At 45.6% G+C, this 21,537-nt stretch overlaps 1 protein-coding gene across 1 annotated transcript in view; it reads left to right on the top strand.

Moving 5' to 3' along the window:
• LOC142583740 (uncharacterized) overlaps positions 1-21,537 on the top strand; it is a 261,417-nt gene that overhangs the window by 134,660 nt on the left and 105,220 nt on the right. Inside the window, exon 3 of the mRNA XM_075694226.1 lies at positions 7,210-7,427. Within this exon, the coding sequence (XP_075550341.1) occupies positions 7,210-7,427 (218 nt within the window). The remainder of the gene's footprint in view (positions 1-7,209; positions 7,428-21,537) is intronic.

Raw genomic sequence — 21,537 nt, 5'->3', positions numbered from 1 at the left:
CATAATAAGAGATGAACGTTTCCAGAAAAGCACCGTAAGCGCGATCGGCACTTGTAGCAGCAACACCGTCCCACACTAAGTGACGTAAGTCATCGCGAAAACACACTAGCCGTTCTTCAGTTATAATTTGCGAGACGCAAACTCGTTCTGGTGATCTTTTATCTTTCCGTCTGACAGTGAGGAATACCGGCATGTGATCACTCAAGCTGTATGAAATAGTGCCACATTGAACACTGTTTGATCCGTAGTTAGTAATAAACAAGTCAAGGCATGTGGACGTATCGCAGGTAATTCTGGTAGGAGTATTGATAACATTGGAACACCCATACATCTTTAAAAGCAATTCAAAATTACGTGTGATATTGCAGTCAACCAGCATGTTTATATTGAAATCGCCACCACAAATAAGCTTATACCGTAATTCAACACTGTAATTTAATAATTTCTAAAGAAAGAGAAAAAAAAGCCTTGGAGATTACCTCGCGGTGGTCTGTAGACAACAGAATAAACAGTGCGCGCATGTAACACTGACAATACCTCGCAGTCATCGTTAACACAAGAAAATTCTTGAACACAGTTGACATTAAATGAATCGTACACAATTAGGCTAACCTCGCCACCGCGCGAGTTCATTCTTGATCTCACAAAGCACTTGTACTTTCGCGGACACCAGGGGACCGTACAATCACTGTACCACGTTTCAGAAAGCAATATGAAATGAAAACGAAAGTTTAGGCTGCTGAAAAAAATGTCAAGTTCATTCTTTTTATTTTTCACTGACTGGCAGTTTGTATGTATGCATCTAATCAATCCACCATTCTGTGCGCTTGCATTATCATGAAGATCCGACGAACACATTTTGTTCGAGTATCCCCCAACATCATCATTTTAACTACAACTTACTTTCGCTCCTATGCCCAAAAAACGATCTTATGCAGATCTGCAGGCGACTTTATCAAGTGTGCGCGATCGCCCTCGCTCTTTCTTAGAAACACTTTTCCAGCGCGGTGCCATGCGAAGCGGACATTATTTACACGCGCCCATTCTTTTGCAGCTCTTAGGAGCATTCAATTCTGCGCAGTCAGGTTTTCCGTAATAAACATTCCATGCTGAGCCCCTGAAAAAACCCTCTTTTTGTTCAGCCATTCTACCCTTGTTGACTGGTTGGAAAAGCGTATGATAATGCCGGGAGGCCTGTTGCCTCTGGTCTGAAGCCGGTGAATCGAGGTAACAGTTTGTTCAGTCAAAGGGGCAAGTTGCACTTTTGATGCAATGACATTCATTTTATCTACAAGACACTCGTTGTTGTCTTGATTAACACCGTGAACCTCAATATTTAGTTTTCTGCGGTGGTACTCAACTTCATTTATCGAGGAGCGCACTGAAAGCAATTATGCGCTCATGTTTTGCTCCTCTAGTTTGCAAACTTTGTTCTTCAGCGCCTTTAGTTCATTGTCATGCTTTGCAACGGCCTCAAGAATTTTGTCATATTTGGTTGATAATAGAATCACCGATTCCTCAATATCGTTTACCATTTGCTTGAGGGGCAGTAATTCATCAAGTTTCCTGCTTATCTCGACCAATATCGTGGCTATTTTGCCATCAGTTTCCTTTGGCACAGACGAGCTCTGTCCTACTTTGCCCCTACGACATGACGAGCAAAACGAAGATTTCCTATAATCTTCCCTTTTACACCGGTACGTGTTCTCAGAAACTCCGAAGCATGCAGTTCCAATATGGTAATAGGCTGAACACTCGGAGCATTCCTTAAATTTGTCATCGTCCTTAAAGGCACTGCGACACTTGCCACACTCTGCTTCACCTGAAGGACCCATGACGACAAATAGCAACCAGTGATTATATAAATGCAGGAAAATAAGGCACAAGTTTCAATCACAGAGGAAAAAGTACGACCGAACGTGTACACAATTAACAGAAAAAGGCCATGTGTAAGAATCACAAACCTGTAAAAGGTTGCAGAGCCACGTTAGATTCCCGTCTGTATTCCGCTGCCGCTGCTGCCAAATGACCAGGAGAACACAGCGCAACCAATATAAGTAGCAGCAGGAGGGGACCCTTGTGACCTATCCGCAGAATGCGCGTGATTCACGGTGCAGGATAAGCCGGGAGCCAAGTAGATGAACGAGTCTTTAGGCACGAGGAGTAGCAGATTATCTTGCACATTCTCTTTCCATCCAAGTGGTCCGGCGATCCTGTCTTCAGATCAAAAAGATGGCCCCAAGCCGGTAGGTGCGCAGCAGAGAAAGATCTGTAAAAGGTTGCAGAGCCACGTTAGACTGCCGTCTGTATTCCGCTGCCGCTGCTGCCAATATATATGCAGAGAGAACGCGAGAGGTCGTATCACCTGTGGTTTGCGCCCCCCATCCCCCCTCCCCACTCTAGAAATTGTTGGTATGCCACACAACACGAATTTAGCATAGCACAGAAACTTTCCGTAGCGTTTGCCCTATCTGAGCGGATATTTCACCTCGGTTGTAATTGTCATTATACGCCAGGGCAGCAGCACAAGTTTCACGCCGCTTGAACAACGCGCTCATAACGCTCCGGTCCATACAGCATGCGTAACCTATCGTAAAAGCCCACCTTTCTGAAACGTTGCCTACACATTAGCGCGCCCTTAATTTTCCACAAATATGAACAAGGCGTCCAGTTTAGCTAACCGAACACTTCGGAGAAACAAGCTGTGAGCCTCGTATGACAAACGAAAATTAGGGGAAAACGAGGGTACAGTAATTATTTACAACGTTACATTTAAAGAAAGTACGGCATAGTTTCAGAACGAATTAAGCAGAAAATTCGCCCTATTTTAACGGAATGTGAAGTTCGTACCTCGTACAGTTTCTTTAGTTGTCTGGAAAACACCTTTAGGTCGTATGACAACTTGGAACTGACCCGTCGTATGACAACTTGCAACGCTTGAATAAGTAACTGTCTACAAAGACTGCAATGAACCCACACACATTAAATGTTTGTAGCTCGTCACTAAGAACACGATTCCTACTGCGACGAAATATAAACGCCGTGTCTCGGATAGTTTGCAGAGGAAACCGGGAAAATCAAATAAATGCCCTGTAACAACCATAGAAGACGGGATAAAGCAGGTATTAAGTAAATCTCTTAAAAGCACCTAAGTAACCTAACAGTTCAAACGTTTGTTTTATATTACCAAAAAAGGTCTCCATTGCCTCAAGCTATTAAGTCTCTACCTTTCTGCTTCTGCCAGGGAACTCTTATGTTCAAACAGCCTACTAAAATTAAATGGACAAATGTCAGAAGTGAAACATGCCGATCGAAAAAATTCGACGCAGTGTTGTAATGGTATTGTATTGGCTCTCCCCGTTCGAGTGTGTGTTTTTCCTTAGCGCATGAAATGCAAAACAAAAGCACGACACAGTAAAGTAGAAGGACGGCGCAGGACAACCGCTCACGCAAAGACCAACTTGCCCAACTGTCGACATTTCTGAAGGTCGTTTTAGAAACATATATAGGATAAGTGGCGAATACACGATGAAATTGTACAGCCTGTGGACATATACCGTGTGTCACAGCTAACAGCAGCCAATCTGTTCGAGGGAAAAAAATATTTATAAAACATGGGGCAAGATACATAATTAAAACCTGATCGTCAGAGTTCTGAGGACCGACCAACGTAGGTCTTAAGATTGTATCGTGCACCATGTCCTCTTAATGTTTTTAGTTGAATAGTTTGACTAGCGTTAGCTGTCATATCCTATAAGTGATGCTAATTTTTAATTTTTGCAGAATTATAAAAAACTCTTTGTTGCAGACAAAAAAATTCTAGTCATGGAGCTGGGTTCTTGAGACAGGCGTGAGTTACTTGCAGAAGGAATCAAAGCACATGTTGAAGAAAGCAGCAGAAAATGACAAATTAACTTTTTCATTAATTTATTTATTTCACATATTGAAATTTACGAACTGTAGCCAAGGAGTTTGCAAGGCGTAACACCTAGAATGAATTTCCAGAATGACAGCAGTTTGGAGGTACGCGTCCTCAAACTGACCGTAAGAATACACTGTCACTTTGCTTACTTCTTTAACAAAGCGCTCTTTTATGCATTGGAGCACAAAAGCAATTAAAACGCCCACGTACGTATTTCGTTCCATACTTTGGTAATAAATACCTGGAAAGTGGTGTGCTCCTGCAAATTCATTTCAAGTGGATACCTGTTGCAAACTCACGGGCCAAAATTTGTAAAGTGCCATATGTGCCGTAAAGTAAGTAATTAAGAAGTTCATTAGTGAACTGCTGTTAATTATTTAGGTATGTGTTTCGATTTGTCGTGCAAGTAATGTTCGCCGCTTCGAATATTCCAGCTCAAGTTGACAACAATTGGCGTCTGTCCGTTTCGTCCCGCCCGTATTTCCGCCCAACGACACGATGCGCCAACTGGCCCAACAGTGTACGCTGCTGAAAAGTTATGCTACCTGCCACAGCTGATTTTTTTTTAATTTCGTAGAATGTAAGAGCGATGACTCCAGATATAGATTCAATGATTCCGCTGTTCGATAATTCAACAATTTCACTCCGTAATGCACGTCGTCGTTCAGCGCGGTTGATTATACTGCTTTAGAATCCCTTGCCCTTAGGTTAAATATAGCAAGCTAACTTTGGGCTTTCAAATATGATTATGTATTCACAAAAGACTGGGCATGATGCATGAAGCGCAACGTGAAATTTATTACGGTGGAAATGACCAGCGCCAGCCTTCTTCCCAATGCCAGCATGTATTAAAATATGGGTTTCACGTGCCATAACCACTTTCTGATTATGAGGCATGCTGTAGTGGAGGAGTACGCAAATTGCGACCACCTGGGGTTCTTTAATGTGCACCTCAATCTAAGTACACGGGTGTTTTCACATTTCGCGCCCATCGAAATGCGGCCACCGTGGCCGGGATTCGATCCCGCGACTTAGTGCTAAGCAGCCCAACACCATAGTCACTGAGCAACCACGGCAGGTGCCAGCATGTATGGCGCATTCCGTTCGTCGTCTGCTACTGTTCTTCGCGGTGAGGCACGAAAGACAATTCTCACAACCCAACCAGAGGATTCGTAATAAATAAAAGCATTACTCACGTAGCTAATGCATTCGCAGAGAAAATGTGGACTGGGTTGTTACAGTGTTTCCAGCCAACAGCGCCCGCATTCAGAAAGGGGGGGGGGGGTGCAAGTGCCCCCTCTGCCTCGCCGCTACCGGTAAATATGCCTATGCGATGCGCTATCCATTCGGGCGACGGACTACCTAGTGACTCAAGTAGGTGGGACAACGGTCAGATACAAACATTCGTAACACAAGCATACAGACATAGCCCTGTGAAAGTGCGTGATGTACACTTAGCTAACTAATGCATCACAAAAGACGTCTAACCGCTGTGCTAATAAATGCTTAAATGCTGAGCTTCAAAATTGTTAGGCTGACTGAAGAGGCTCGTTCATTGCACTAAAATAGAGCGATAATACCAATTTCCTGTGCACCCTCGTAACTTTGGCTTCAACCGTTGTAAAACATAGCGTCGCTTTGGTCACTTCAAAGCAAGGAATAGGGCACTGAGCGACGCCGCAATTTTGATACCACATTTTCTTCCATGTGCTTCTCTGCCGATCACCTGAGGATCGCTTTGAACGCACTTAGCATCGGTTTGTTGGCTTTTGACCTGCGACAGCTAGAGGAATGCACTTGAGGAAGTGACGATGGACATGCCCTGACATCATTAGGTGAGAATTTGCATCTATTTTGTAAGGCTAAGGTCGGGAGCTGTCGTCAATCATAGGCTCTAGAGGACGGCGACGTCATTTTGGGAAGCTCTTCGAGAGGACGAAAACGCACTGCTTTGTCGCGTCACCTGTCGTGCAACATGGAAAAACCGGTGCAGTGAAGCCGAATGATACTTACGCGGTGAAGCCGAGCTTTTGTTTGCAGGTTTTAGTTTGGACGAGCCCAGGTTCTCCTGGGTGGACAACAAGGGTGCGATGTTGACTTGTTGCTGAATCATCAGGAACACCCTTGATGCAGTGTGAGGCATAACATGGATTGAAGGAGGCACATATATATTAGCGCTGTATGTTGTCTTTTTATATGTGCCTTCTTTTGTCCGTGTTACGTTTCGCGCTGCATCAAAAGTGTTCCTTCTTTGGAGGAAGAGGGCTAATTTGCAAAATTGCAAAGGAGGATCGCATTCCTTGCCAGAGCCGTCAGAGCTTCATCAGCCATGTGTAATCATGTATAAGCCACTGACGGGGCTCACAGGAAGAACGAAAAAGTGGGGAAGTGGCGCGACACCTTCTTTAGAGAAACTCCCGTGAAGTGCTTGCCCCGTCAACAACTTACTTTCTGGTTGCTTTGTAGGCTGTAAGAATAGACGCCACTCTGTCGGGATTCTCGGGTACAGAGCGGAAAGTGAAAATCGGAGTGAGGTGACAGAACTGGATAGCCGTGGAGCGACGTGGCACCCTAAGTCTAGAAGGAACGGTAGCTATTCGCGTTTCCGGCGTCATGAAGGCGGCAACCTTCCTGTAGGTTGCTCCGCGCTAGCAGTACGATAAATGTAACGACAGGTTGCGACCCGGCGTTACAGTGAGGTACTTTGGACCTTTATGCGTGCAATGGGGAGTCACGTGGATATGTGCGCAGTGCCAATGCGCAAGCGCGTATATGTATCTAAGTGTTTATTTGAGTGTGGGTAAGATAAATACGGAGAAGGTGGACCGCCGCTACCGTATGCCTAGCGCGAATCTGCTTCAGATTGTTAGCTTACTAGCAGCATGCGCACCTAGTTCCCTTTACGTTGAAGTTTTTATTGCCGGAATTTGAAGGAGCAGCTCGCTAATTTAAGACATGAATAAATGAGTAGGTGTGTCAGAGGTTTTCCAAGCAAAGAACCTCCAATATTTAAACGTTGCACGTTCCCTTTTCCAGGAGGAAATAACTGCACAAAACATTTCACTTAAATTTAATCACCATTGTAGATCGTGAATGAAGTCTGCAGATGTTGTAGCTATAATCGGGGAGTTCACTTGAAGCGTCAGCTAACTTGAGCAATTCCGCAAGCGGTGAATTCAATTTTTCGCACTTTTCCCCTTTCACAAAAGCAAAACAGGTTCTCTAATTGCGTGAAATATTTTCTTCTCCTCTTTCGTGCGTTATAGACCTCGTTGTTGCCGCTGCAGGCGACACCGGCTGCTCCATGGAGAGCGGCGGAATGCACTCTCACCGCGCGCACCAGCGACTCCTGTCGCCATCAGCGGCCCCGGAGAAGCGAGACGAGCCCCTACGCAGGGCGCGTGCCGAGCCGCCAAATGGCGAACAGACGGGGCCAGCCTTCGTGCAGGAACCTCCCAGCCGGGTGGTCTACCTCAACACCACGGGCGCCTGGATCCACTGCCAGGTATGTGGACTCTGCACTTTTGATCAAGCACGGGTGGCAGCTTAGAATCTAAAACATCAATGATAGCAGGCCACGCAAGCTATGCCGCTGGCGTTTCACGAGCAAGGTGTGTGGTGCAACTTCTCGCCGACCTTTATCCATATATGTTAAAAATATTATTTATGGTGTATTACTTGCGAAAATCACGATTTTATTAGGAGGCACGCCGTAGTGGGGGACGTCGTATTCATTTTTACCACCTGGGGCTCCTCGGCGTATCACTGTGAGCCGGCCTAGTTGGAATTGTTTCATTCACTAGCGCTCATCGTTGTGTATCTTTCTTTGTCTCCGTTGGTCTAGCGCGAAGTTTCACGATGATTGACTTGGCTTTCGTCTCACTAAGCCTTGTAAGACGTGCAGGGTGGTTTGCGGACATAGAGACGCACGGAAGCGACCATATCCCCACGTACACCAAGATCAGAGGATTGTCCCCTTCCAAAATACGGGATGCGATCCAAAGAGTGGACTGGTCTAAATTTCAGTCTATCATGGAAGAACACTGCGACGCCAATCCATCTTTCGTCTTGGAAGATGCAATAAAGAGCGCGGTGCAAGACACTAAGCGTACACCACATACTCTTCAAAACTGACGTAATTTGATGTGGAACTAGAGCGACTTCGAGCAATCCCACGACGTGCTGAACGAAGATACCGACATACGAAGACAATGCACGGTTTATGGACCGCCAGACGCACGCAAAAGAAGATCCAGCGCCGGTTAGACAAGCTCGAATCGCAACATTGGACTGCCTTCTGTGAGTCGCTAGATCCACGCAAGCCTTCATCTCAACTATGGAGAACGGTGCGCGGTCTCCGGACACTGTTCGTACAGCGATTCCCATTCAAGGCTCTTGCCCTGTCTCAAAAGAGATCGGAGATTCACGTGGCAGAGGATTTCTGCGCCATATTATCCGGCCAACTCACAGCTACCAACATTCTATCGCCTTCGAGTAGTCGCCCGCCACCACGTGATCACCGCATGGATCTACCCTTCTCAATCCATGAACTTAAGGCAGCATTGCTTTGTGTAGCCGCATATCAGGGCCAGGACCTGACGGAATTTCCTACCGAGCTCTGTGTCACCTGGGGGAGAGAGTGAGGGGTGTTCTCCTTGAGTTGTACAATGAATCTTGGAGAGATGACACGCTACCAATAACCTGGAAGACAAGTCGCCTTGTTCCACGGCTGAAGACTGGCAAGTCGCCGTTGGAACTCTCATCGTATCGCCCGATCGCTTTGGCGAGCTGTGTGGGCAAAGTAATAGAAAGGATGGTCCTAGGACGCCTGGAGTGGTACTTAGAGTACCACGACACCTAGCCGGATGCCATGGCGGGCTTCCGACGTGGTCGATCATCGATCGATAACGTCGTCGACCTGGTCACGTACAATCAGCATGAGAAATGCCGTAAGCGTCTCTGCGCTTCTTTATTCCTCGATGTTAAAGGGGCGTATGACAACGTTACGCATGAAGCCATCGCACAGGCTCTCGCAGAAGTAGGAGTGGGTGGTCGGATGTTTCAATGGATATGGATCTATCTCTCCATGAGATCCTTTTTTGTAAGCACCGAGGAAGTCCTTACTTGTCTTCATTATAGCTACCGCGGCATCCGCCAGGGCGGTGTGCTTAGCCTTGTGTTATTTAATCTAACACTAATTGCTCTCCTTGAGTACGTGCCAACCATATTCAGGCTATCAATGTACGCGGATGACATCTGCATATTGACGTCTGCAGTAACACGCCTACAGTTGCGAGCGAGAATTCAGAGCCGCCGCACAAACTGCTATCTACCTCCTTAATCAAGGCGTGGAAATTTCCTCCGAGAAATGCGCACTAGTGCCATTTACGCGCAAACCCATGGCAAACTACAGCGTAATGATAAATGGCCAAATAATACGACGGGTCCAATCGTACAAGTTTCTAAGTGTCGTAATCGACAGGGACTTGTCATGGAGGCCTCACGTATCATACGTGAAAAAACGGTTGACAGGCATCTGCCACCTGTTCAAGTTTTTCGCTGGCAAGACCTGGGAAATCACTACAAGTGCCATGTTACAACTGTACAACGTGATTTTTCTAGGATTTCTACGATACAGCTTGCCAGCAAGAACCAACACAGGTAGAACGAATCTACACACAATACAAAGTCTTCAGGCTCAGCGCTACGGATCTGTCTAGGCCTGCTTCAGAGTGCTTCAACAGTGGCTACGATAGCAATCGCTAGAGACCACCTTTTGAAGACCCACATTGCAGTGAAGTGCTCAGGACTCATATAAGGCATCTGGCCAGGACTGCTCGTCACCACTTAGCCTCTCTACCAGCGACTACCAGAGACTACACACATCTTTCAGCTAAACGATAGCCGCATATGATGAATCATTGTCAGCTTGTTCAACTCCGGCTGCGACACCTTCGATTCCTCCATTCCTCACCAGCCCTTAAACCGTTCACGCTACTATATTTGCTCGAGAATACCGTGACTCTACGCATATTTACACTGATGGATCTGTCCTTCCAAACAGCTCCGCGGCGGCAATCGTCATACCAGCGAAAGCTACAACAATCAAATTTAAGACGACCCACGCGACAACATCCATGGCAGCAGAGCTCGCAGCGCTCTTTACTGCCATTCATCACATTGGTGATGAACCACCACACAAGTGGACGGTGTTCTGCGATTCGAAGGCGGCACTGCAATCTACTGTCACCTTCACGACACGGACTGCCAGAACAATTATTATTTCATATTACAGAGACATTACACTATATAAGTGATGAAGGCCATGAAATAACCTTCCAGTGGCTTCCAAGTCACTGAGAGATTATTGGCAGTGAACAGGTGGATTAAGCTGCCCGAGCACCCCGTGCTGAGGAGTACCACGTCCCAATTCCACTTTCTAGAACTGACGCAGCACGGAAGCTCCGCCTACTTGCTCGGCAGTGCACCGCGTCGCAATGGAATTAGCCACATTTCAGAAATACGCGACTGTACTCACTTGATCCATTAGGTTTTCGAGCGCCATCACAGCTTCGCCGTGGCGACGCCACGCTTCTATATCAACTGTGGTTTGGCGTTGCCTTTACCAAAGTCTATGCATTCCGCATAGGAATGACCTACACCGCAACCTGTGACCACTGCGGCCATGAAGAATTGATTGAACATATTTTGTGCGCCTGCCCGCAGCACAGTCCACAGAGGGAAGCCTTCGCCACGATCTTGACTAGCTGGACCACCAGCCGCTATCGGGAAAAAAAAAAATTACACCACCGAAAGGACCTACCGTCACAGAAGAAGGCCTTCAAGCACTATTGCGCTTTTTGCGATTTACAGGCCTTTGTGAACGTCTTTAACTGGAACGCCTCGTGCGTGTGTGTGACTCCGTGTGTGCGTGTCTTTCTTTTTTAACGTTTTCATCTCTGTCCTCCTTCTAACCCCTATCTCCCATCCCCAGTGTAGGGTAGAAAACAGGAGACTAATATCTGGTTAACTTTCCTGCCATTCCTCTTATGTCTCTCTCTTCACGATGATTCTTTGACGCGCGTACAATGCGCGGTACTTGGGTGTTTTTGCATTTTGTCCCGACCGAAATGCCGCCGCCGCGGTCGGGACACGATCCTGCGATCTCGAGCTTAGCAGCGCGAAGCCTTAGCCGCTAAGCCACCACGGTGGATTATCTTGGTATGCGTATAGTGTTGTGCGCAACATCCTCCTAACCTTTATCCCACCAACGCGCTTTGGGAAAGAGCCTTGGCCAGCTCCGACCTCGAGGATCAGCAACGGCTGATTGCGAGAGGCCAGGACGCGGACCAAACTCAAGGCGTTCTGGAATGAGGACACCTCTCCGACGCCTCACGTGTGTAATAAACATGTTTATTCTCTCTCTCTGTCTGTCCCAATCTTTTGACCCTATGACCTTGCTTCCTCATACAACATTCTTAAAATATAATTTTTATTTTAAAGTGAAAAAGTAGCCGTGACCGTTATAGCGTGAATATGTTTTTCTTTTATTTTTCATTTCAATAAAAACAATGCCATTCCTAATACTTGTGGGAGCTTCCACTTTCCGATACGTTTCGCGATGGCTAAGCAATGCACGCTTGCTCAGCATGATAGTAAAAAAAAACGTGCCTAACAAGTTAGACCGGAAATTTATAAAAAGGTTGGCATAAAGTGGATTGGAAGTAGGAATGAAAGGGACTGGAACTGCTCTTAAAAAGAATGGCCAGTATAAAACCTGACGTCAAGAACTACAAATGCTTCAAAGCACTGCGTGAAAAGAACATCGGATAAAAAGAAAGTGAAATAAGCCGTCGGGAACGAACGAAAAAGGCCGGAGGCCTGAACTTTAGGCATTTTACAATAAAATGCAGGTGTTTCTGTATAAATGTCCATGCAAAAGTATATGTGTACATGTCAGGTAATGTTTCTCGCGTTTTGGCGTCTATTAGGTGCGCGTTTTAAAAATTTTTGATAATAAGTGGTCCATTGATACCAAAGAGAGCATCTGCCGCCTCTGTAAAGCTGATCTATGCACTACATTTCATGTGGGTGCTTCCTGCTTGTTATGCAGAAAAAAATAAATGTCTATTTTATTAAATGGCTTTCTTTGTCTACGTAGTATGTAGTTGGAAGCAAAGGTTAGAGGCACAAAGAGATGTCACAATGAAAAAGTCTGGAGGATGCTTTAGCTTCACTTTTAAGAATTGAAGGTGACAGCATGCAAAGATCCCTGACTGCTTCTCATGCTTCGCTGCCACTACAGTTTATGTAACCTTAATGTTTATCGGGAAACGCTTGCGGCAAACGCTATGCACGAAGCCGAGCTTTCTGGTAGAAACACGGCCTCGTGCGTGTGCCGATCCCGGCGGTTGTGCACAGCCATGCCAAAATACAACATCATTATCAGGTCTCCGTTATTGTGTCGCACTTATAATATTTCAGTCTGAGAAGATTTAACAAAAAAAGGCATGCGATGTCGTTTTCAAGACATATGTTTGTGGGCTCATATCCTCAAAATGGCGAGGAATAACTTTGTGAAGAATGTAAGACAAGGTATGAGCAACATTAGGGATAAAATGGCATAGCAAATAACCCGCATAGAGGGCATGTAATGTAGCAGGGCGTGAAATATACATATAGCTAAGTATATACGGCAACTTTCGCTCACAGGACCTCAACGCCGGCTACAACACCGATACGATATTTTCTGTGACACGAGGTCCTTTACACGCGTTAAAATCTACGGTAAAGTCGGCAGACTTACTATTCGTAATCGTTGCTTTACGCACAAACAGGGAAACAAGTTTAAGAATTACGGCATAACTCATCCCACGCTGACTGTCAGTGGTAATGCAGTTACCATTCGAGCAATGTGGCAGAACATCGTAGTTCCTAAGTCAAGTTTATATACCATCGGTAGTTGTTATTCGGATACATCTGTTGCTTTGGCTACATGCGACATAATTTGATACCCTCCTGTGTATTCATGGCATTTAATTGCTAAGGTCGCCAAGGAGCATGGCGGCATGACAACTCTATGACGCCAGCGCACTGACGGCTATAGAATTACGAAGAAAGAATGAAGTAAATGGAACGAGAAAGGCGCTGTGACAACAACGGCATGACAATATTGAAATGTACATTATTAAATTATGACAGTGGTATAACTACGGCAGCACTTCGACGACGACATCAGGTGCAATTATATGACGATGAATGCATGACAACGATGGTACGACGACGAATACATGGCGATGACAGCATGACAACAGATGTACGGTTATGATTTTGTGATGACGATGGCATAAAACTGGCGGCATAATCACGATTGAATGACAAAAGCACAATTACGATAAAACGATCAAAATGGAACGACATGGATGATTGAAGGATGCGGTGTGACGAGGACAGAATGACGACAATGGGACGATGGTATTCAATGAATGACCATGGCAAAGCGACAGCGCGATACCACGACCTGAGAATGGTATAACGACGACTGCGTGACGACGATGGTGTGGCAACCACTAGAGTGGGATGTCGAAGGCTTTCCTGGAAGACGCGACAACAGCTTTTCTGTAGCACACTCTGGAAGCATAAAGTGGCTATATTTCTTTTTACCAACGTACAGGGCACCATTCTTCCTCTTGATTCAAACGGAAGCAAACCCTTCTCATTTCCAGGTGAGTAAATTCAGCAAACGTGGCTATCGTACCAAGAAGTTAGTATTATATCCAAAGATCTAATGCTTTTCTTTCGCTGGGAAGCTCGAAAGTAAAATTCCAAGTGTCAGAACGCCCCCTGAAATAAGTGAAACTGTCTTCCGCCACAGCTTCCAAACAGTCAGAGGGCACCAACCTTAAAATGATAAAAGAATTCTCTACCTATGGAACGCGCAAAGCAATCTATCATTGTTAGCTGTGACCTCCATTAGTTATTTGTCAAATTTAAACAGAAAAAAATCTTGCAAAATACAAGGGCCACAGAGGAATCTATACAGATGCCTTGTTTCTGGATAAAGTGGAGGTCTCGAAATTGTACCATAGTCGACGGCTTCATGAACAGGTTTCAAGAAAAATGGCGACACAGTGCACAGCTAACTGAATCGTATTGTGTGAAGTCAGAAAGCAAATTCCCGCAAGAAGCACGATGAAATCATCAGGCATATCTGCCACCTACTTAGCAGGAGCTTCTGCCCCCCGGACATAGAGTGCATCTTGCGAAACGGCCCAAAATACAGCGTCGAGCTAGCTTTGCAGAAGCATGGGTTGTTGACCAATGTGTGACAGTGTGTATTAGCAGGAAAAGGACTGTTGTCTATCCGCAGGTTTTGACTGCCTGGCTGACGCACAAGAGCGTCGCCAAAGTGGCAAGATAGTGGATTGGCGAAAGTCGTTGCTTATTTCCGAGACTACCACCAGACGTTGCTTAAAGAAAGTGGTTTCGTCGTGCTCCCCAATGAGACTTTTAGAAAGAAAGCCCCGGAAGCGAAGGAAAAACACATGGAATCTTCATGCATTTTAACTAAAAAGGCACAAACACCTGCCCTGAAAAAGTTGAACGTGTTGAACTTGGTGAGTCTTGCAAAAGTAGTGAAAAAAATGATGCAATAGAATTGAATGTGTTTATTGCCGCAGACACGTGAAGTGAGCTGCAAGTTGAGAGTGATAGTAACCAGAGATAGGTCAAGGCAGAAGGTAATCGGGTAGTCCCTACAGTGCAAGCTAAACTTCCTGGACACACATGACCCGTTCGGAACTCGCAGCTCGATGGACTTGGCTGCAGTTATACAAGGACAGCTGGGGGCACCTAATGCTGTATCAATCGACATTGAAGGCCTATACTATTGTGTGCCCCTCGACGAATTGTCCCTTGCCATTCGAGAAAATATTCATGAAACAAGTGAGGTCAAATTTCACAATGATTCTGGTGTCAACGATGACGTGTTTTTTGAGTCGCTGACTGCAATTATCATAGAGTATATTTCAATTTCGAGATCCCCACTTTATCCTGAAAGAAGGCATCTGTGTAGGTTCGTCTGTGGCTATTGACGTCGTACGTAAGACTGCGCTGACCACTTTGAGCAAACTTATGGGACTTGGCGGAATGAAGGTCCGCTCGCATATTCTTCTGAACAGCGACACCACTGCTGGTGTCATCTACAACGTGGACGTCTCAATCCCCAGCGCTGACTTGCCTATTCTAGTAAAGGCAACTGTTGCTGGCTTCTCCACACTCATGTGTCCCGACTCGGCGCATCCCGCTGTTTGAAGGCAATTTTTAAGGGCGAATATCTTCCCCCACACCTCATGGTGGGCCACTTTACATGCCCCGTGCAACCATTTATCGGAAGGCCACTCCAATGCCGCAATTGCATGAGGCTGGGACAAGTGAGCGTCGTGTGCGAGAACACAAGTATTTGCTTGCGCTGCGCAGAGCCCCCCGTTGCAGACTCCCGTGTAGCCATGGTTCAAAAATGCCCCAGTTTTATTGGGCTTTGGGCATTGGGCCCAAAGGACTGCCCCAAAATGAAGAAGGAAAGGGAGGTGTTGAAGCAGATGGCGAGAGACCATTCGTCTCGTCGGGAAGCTGTTGCGGCCCTTAGAGAGCGACACTCCCGACACTGTCGGACTTTAAAGAACGCAGATGCCTCCGTGATGAGCGCGTCACATCCTACAACTCCTCCTCCTCTGCCCCCTAGGCCTGGCGAAGTCGAATCTAACTCTGACAACAATGGATGGATGGATGTTGGATGGATGTTATGAGCGTCCCCTTTAGAACGGGGCGCTGGGTTGCGCCACCAAGTTCTTGCTACTATACTGCGTAATGTCCTACCTAGGTTAAACAATAAAACAGAGAAAAAACACTATGAACTACCCCACCCAAATTTTCTGATCCCCTATTTCGAACTTTGCTTTTGTACGTCTCCGTTTTTTGTCGTTTCCTTACTTTTCTTCCACCAATCCTTCAATCGCCTCTTACTAATGCCTATTTCGGACATGTTTGCTTTTCCACTGCTGTCGCTGAACCCAAGTGCTTCAAGGAGGCCAGTGGCGCCTAAATAAACCGCTGGGTAGACGTCTTCACATTCCAATAAAACATGCTCCATAGTCTCCCTAGCTTTACCGCAAGCAAGCACATGCTCCTTCTTCCGTATTATATATCGCTTTATAAGTGCGTGTTCTAAGGCATCCCGATCTCGCTTCGAAAAGTAATGATCTTCCCTTGGAGTTACCAATAATTCTTTCTTTCCTGATTTCGTTTTTTTCCTCTTAAGCAGTCACTCATGGCCGGTTTCTATTTCATGGCCGCTACCCATGAGATTATTTCAGTCTCTCTGACTTTCCGCTTGACCTTCTTTGTTGCTGTGTTGCCCACACTAAAGGCCGCATACTTGCTGGTAAGCTTCCTAGTTCTTTTCCTCCACTGTGAATGAATCTTTTTGCTGTACAGATACCTGAACACTCTCCCAGCCCATTTACTTTCTTCCATATTTCTCAGCAGTTCTTCATACTCAATTTTACTGTGAGCTTCCCTCACTTCAGAACTAGCCCAGCCCATATCACCCTGCACAGCTTCATTTGTAGTGTTCCGGTGAGCTCCCAATGCGAGGCGACCCACTGACCTTTGGTTCCCATCAAGTCCTGATTGTACCCCTGATTTAACGCAAACAACCGCATTTCCAAAAGTAAGTCCTGGAACCATTACACCTTTCCACATACCTCGGAGGACCTCGTACCTATTGTATCCCCATAGCGCTCTGTGCTTCCCCCCCATTATGGCTGCATTTCTCTTCCACTTCACTGTTGTTGTCTTTCCTGTGTTTCCATCTATCTATTGCCTTCCTTTATCCATATACCAAGATATTTATATTCTGTTAACCGAGGTATTTCCTGGCCCTGTATCTCCACTGTCTATTCACTGTTTTCATTGAATACCATAACACTTGATTTTCTAACACTAAATTTCAAACCTAAATTGTTGCCTTCCTGCCCGCAGATATTAGCCAGACATTGAAAATCACTTTGCTTGTTAGCTAGCAACTAGCACAAGGTCGTATTAGCTAGCACAAGGTCGTGCCGAACAACGCCAGTACCGAAGCTTGGCCCGCGCTACCAAAGCTACAGCCAAGGCATATGTAAACTGGTAGCGAAGCTTCCATAGAAGCCCGCATGTCAAGAAAATGGCGGCACGTTGCCGCCGTTACCATCTATGTATCGGGGGGGGGGGGGGGGGAACTAACAGCAAACAAAAAATAAGAAAATAAAAAGTAACGTCACAAATGCAAATGGCAGTCACGTGAACATCTTATTCTGCTTGGCTCAAATATGTGAATTTATTTAGCGTCCGGCATTTCGACCACTACGCCAGCAGTTATTTTTCGTTTGAGGCTGATGCGAGCTTGGGACTCAGGTCAGCCGAAGCGCCAGTGTGTCATTAAACTATAGGAGTGGTATAGGTTTTAATGTGAACATTATTACGCTGTCATTGACGACAATTCCTCCAGTAGGCACCTTAGGAAGGTGAGCGAATAGGATCGAAAGGAGCAAGTACCCGCTCTGCCCCGCAGTTCCGCAGAGGCTTCAAAAGAATCTCCATTCGACTATAATAATGCTACAAACATAAATGACCAAACAAAACATGTTTCAATTAATTAAAAGTGATATGGCCAGCACACAGTCGTAATGTGTAGCAACATATTTATTTATTTATTTATTTACTTATTTATTTATTTATTTATTTATTCGTGACACCCTCAAGGTACATAATTGTACATTGCAGAGGGGAGGGGTGACAATACATTTCAAGAGTAAAGGATACAGGATTAGTTCAAGGGATTTCCAAAGAACAAAAGCAATATAAAAAAATCTAGTAATGCATTCATAACAAATAACAGGGACTTACATAACATGAAAATACAGAAAGAGTACACTTTAGCAAGCAGACAATGTTCACGGAGAAGTATATAATTATGCCATTTGCCACCATACGTTATTTTATGTTGATTAGTGCATTCTTAAAACGAGTGGGGTCACTGATGCTTACTCATGATGTAGGTAGATTATTACAGTCGACTGAAGTCCTAGGAAGGAATGATTGTGGGCACGCGACGGTGTTATGACTGGGTACGTTAACTTTATATAAGTGGTCACGACGAGCCGAATAATAAGGCGCAGGTTGGATCCAAAGAGGGCGAAGACAGGCGTTGTGGTAGTAGATTTTATGAAAAAGGGAAATACGCGATTCTTTTCTGCGAATCCTTTTCACAGAATCATTCGCAACTTCGTGCGACACCATGTATTCATATGCAAAGGTTATCAGATAACATTGCCCCGCATTATCATTTACAAAATATTTGATTTACTAATTTTTCTGCCCGTCGGACACTCAAAGCTTTTGCTACGGAGAGCGAACGAACATAGCGCGACGTTTCTTTGCGGAGCGTTCCGCATTCATCGTCACGACGAGACACAGCGCGTCGGATGCCGCAGCGTTAACTTGCACGATAACAAAAAACTGCACTCACATCTTTCGCCAATGAATTCCGTGCGTTGGGTCACGCAAAATTTGAAGTGCACGCTACACTTTGAACAAACACGCAATAAAGAAATTCGGATGAAACAACCGCGTTCGAATGAGCGACGCCATTTCGCACGACATAATAGCTGGTTTGCACAGTGTTGCCGAGCTTTGCGCCAGAATCACTGGTTGATAACGCTCACCAAGAACGAACTAATAAATTGTGAAATAGAAAAAATGTGCTTTTGTTGTTTTAATACAGCAAAAATAATTGAATCGGAATATTTAATTGTATGACAGTATTCTGATTAAAAATATTTGAAGACTTTTTTTCACATAGCATTTCTAGTTTCAGTGTTCGTCCCCCCCTCACCAAGGCGCACTTGGTGAGAGGGGACCACTAACTGATATCTCTGGCGATAGGTTTTCGCATGCTTCTTGTTCCAAGCTTCGCGACCTATTTAAATGGACCTTGCTACAGCTACTGCAACAATCGAAGCCACAACTGAAGCACTCGCCGTAGCAACAGCCATTGGCTCAGCTGAAGCCATATCTGAAGCCTTAGTTGAAGCCACAGTCAGCGCCACAGCCGATGCCGCAGCGGGAGCCACAACCGATGCCACAGCCGGTATGTGGAATCGGCTGTGACAAAGTAACATCAAAGGATACAGCGCACCGTGGTAGACTCCAGAGCGCGGACTCCCGAAAAATTGCCAATTATACAGTTTATCGCGAAGCAGTTGTGACGCATCGGTACCTCTTAAATACCCTTCGTGTACTTTTCAGCAAGTTGCATACTCCGTCGGCGCGAAGTGCAGGGCAGGTGCTCGGTGCTTTTAATCCAGTGCTAGCAAGTGTCGAGCAAGCGCCGTGGCTCACCCGCAGCCTCCCATTCGTGCAACGACCACCTGGCCCTTTGGTCGTGACGGATATCATCAATGCAGATCACCAGCCATGGTACTTGACTTTGGTGTCACGGCGCCTCACTGCACATACAGTAATCACTTCCTTCCTCTTTTCTTTTTACTATTGCCGTTTTCCTTACCCCCATTGTAGTTTAGCAAACCGGACGCTCGACTGGTTGACCTCCCTGCCTTTCCCCTGTTTGCTTTCTCTCTTATCTCTTCCCGTGGCACTCAAGATATTTCTAAGTTTGACCAAGGGATAGTTGATGTCACAGCTAACGACGAGAGAGTTCTTCGCGCGTTTCGCTACGTAGATGATTCTTTGATCATTTTAAGGTTGGAGCCCTCTGACTGTTTGTAAGTTGTGGCAGAATATCTTTAACATATTTCAAAAGGTGTTCTGACACTTTCAATTTTACTTTTAAACTTCCTAAGGAAAAAAGCATTAGGTTTTTAGATATAACAATAACTTTTCTAGGTGACAGCCACACTTGCTGAATTTACTCACATAGAACTGAGAAAGCTTTGTTTCCATTAGAATCAAGCCGTGCTAAGTTCGTAAAATTAAGTATAGCCACTTTATATTTGCGGTGTGCGCAGCAGAAAAGCTGATATCACGGCTTCCAGGAAAGCCTTGACCATCAAGTTCAGGGTCTAACTGCAGCGGGTTTTCCTGCACAAGAGCTTAAAGCGGTAGCTCAGAGCCTTCGTGTAAAGCATGAAATACGATATGAACGTCACCGAAAATCCAGCAAAATATAAAGAAAAAATGAAAGTTTTATGTGTTGTGTTATATTACTAAAGTGTTGCACAATATCAAGAAAGTAGCGCCTCGACATGGTGTACAATTAGTGTTTTCTGCTCCGTGTACACTGTCAGGACAGTGCACCCGCGTTGAAAATGCTGGAAAGAAGCGAGAGGCCTGCAAAAGGTAAGCATGTGAACCAATAATTTAGGTGCACAACGCATGTCATCTACAAAATCCCGTTAAGTGTGGTAAAGCTTATATTGGCCAAACAGGCCGATGAGAAAAGTAGAAATGAGAAAGTAGAAAGTAGAAACAGACAGGACAAAATGGCATGTTCATCAATTTAAAGAATTTTTGTCTTGTTTAGAGCATTGCGTATACGTCGGCGGTTTGATGTTCGAGGGCTGACTCGTTTTTTTTTTTACTATATATGCCAGTTGCTAGTCCAGTATTGTGGCATCCAGCGGCCGTGATTGTGGTGTCTCTTCGTTCCGGCATGTTTGTGTCTCAATATTTCTCGCGGGTTTTCTCAAGTGATAGGACAATATTGAAGCTGGACGGATGTCGATATACGGACCACCACTGCATCACGATGATGACATAACAACGAATGCATGACCTCTGTATGACGAGGATGGCGTCACAACGACGGCATGACGAGAGTTAAATGGCATAACTGGAATTAGGGAAAACACGGGTAAGGCGGCAGATGGAAATTCGAGACAATGAGCAAAACGAGAACAAGGTGAAAGCTGGAGTAGACGTTTCGACAAGTGGAGCTTTGTTTTTCATGGCGGCATATGCTTTACTCGGCGCAGTATATATAGGTGCCGTTCTTCTAAAGGGGGTAGGGAGTAAGGCTGGTGGGCGAGACAACGAACGAGCATGTGTTAGCGGCGAGGGTTAAGAATTAAAAGTGCCCTATTTAACTTCGGAGGAGAATTCAGAGGTAACGCCATGAGTCAGCCGGTTTACGTGTCACTGTAGGTTCCTTTTTTGTTGGAGGGGCCTGGACGCGGGATGTTGGGGGAGGGGCGTAATTTCATGGCATGGCAATAAATGTAGACATTTTTAATGCCCAGCATGAGGCGCGCGGCTATTGTATCTATGCGAAGAAGGGTAGAGACATATGGGACGCGGCAACGGAGGAAGATCTTACGCTGATAACCGATGAAGACTTTCCAACCAGGAGAGGGAACTCCGTGTGCCGAGATACGACTCCGGATCTTACCTTTGTCAAGAACCTGGAAAACTTCAAGCAGACCAACACAGCCATGGACCTCGGTAGCCATCATTGCATCATCGAAGCGGCGATCAAGGCTGCCCGTAACAAAACGAGGACCTTTAGGTTCACTGACTGGGACGTGTTCCGAGCCAACCGCTCCGAGCGCGTTCTTAAC

Source organism: Dermacentor variabilis, chromosome 5, assembly GCF_050947875.1.
Source record: "Dermacentor variabilis isolate Ectoservices chromosome 5, ASM5094787v1, whole genome shotgun sequence".
Classification (NCBI taxonomy): domain Eukaryota; kingdom Metazoa; phylum Arthropoda; class Arachnida; order Ixodida; family Ixodidae; genus Dermacentor; species Dermacentor variabilis.
This window is presented reverse-complemented; position numbering and strand designations above follow the sequence as displayed.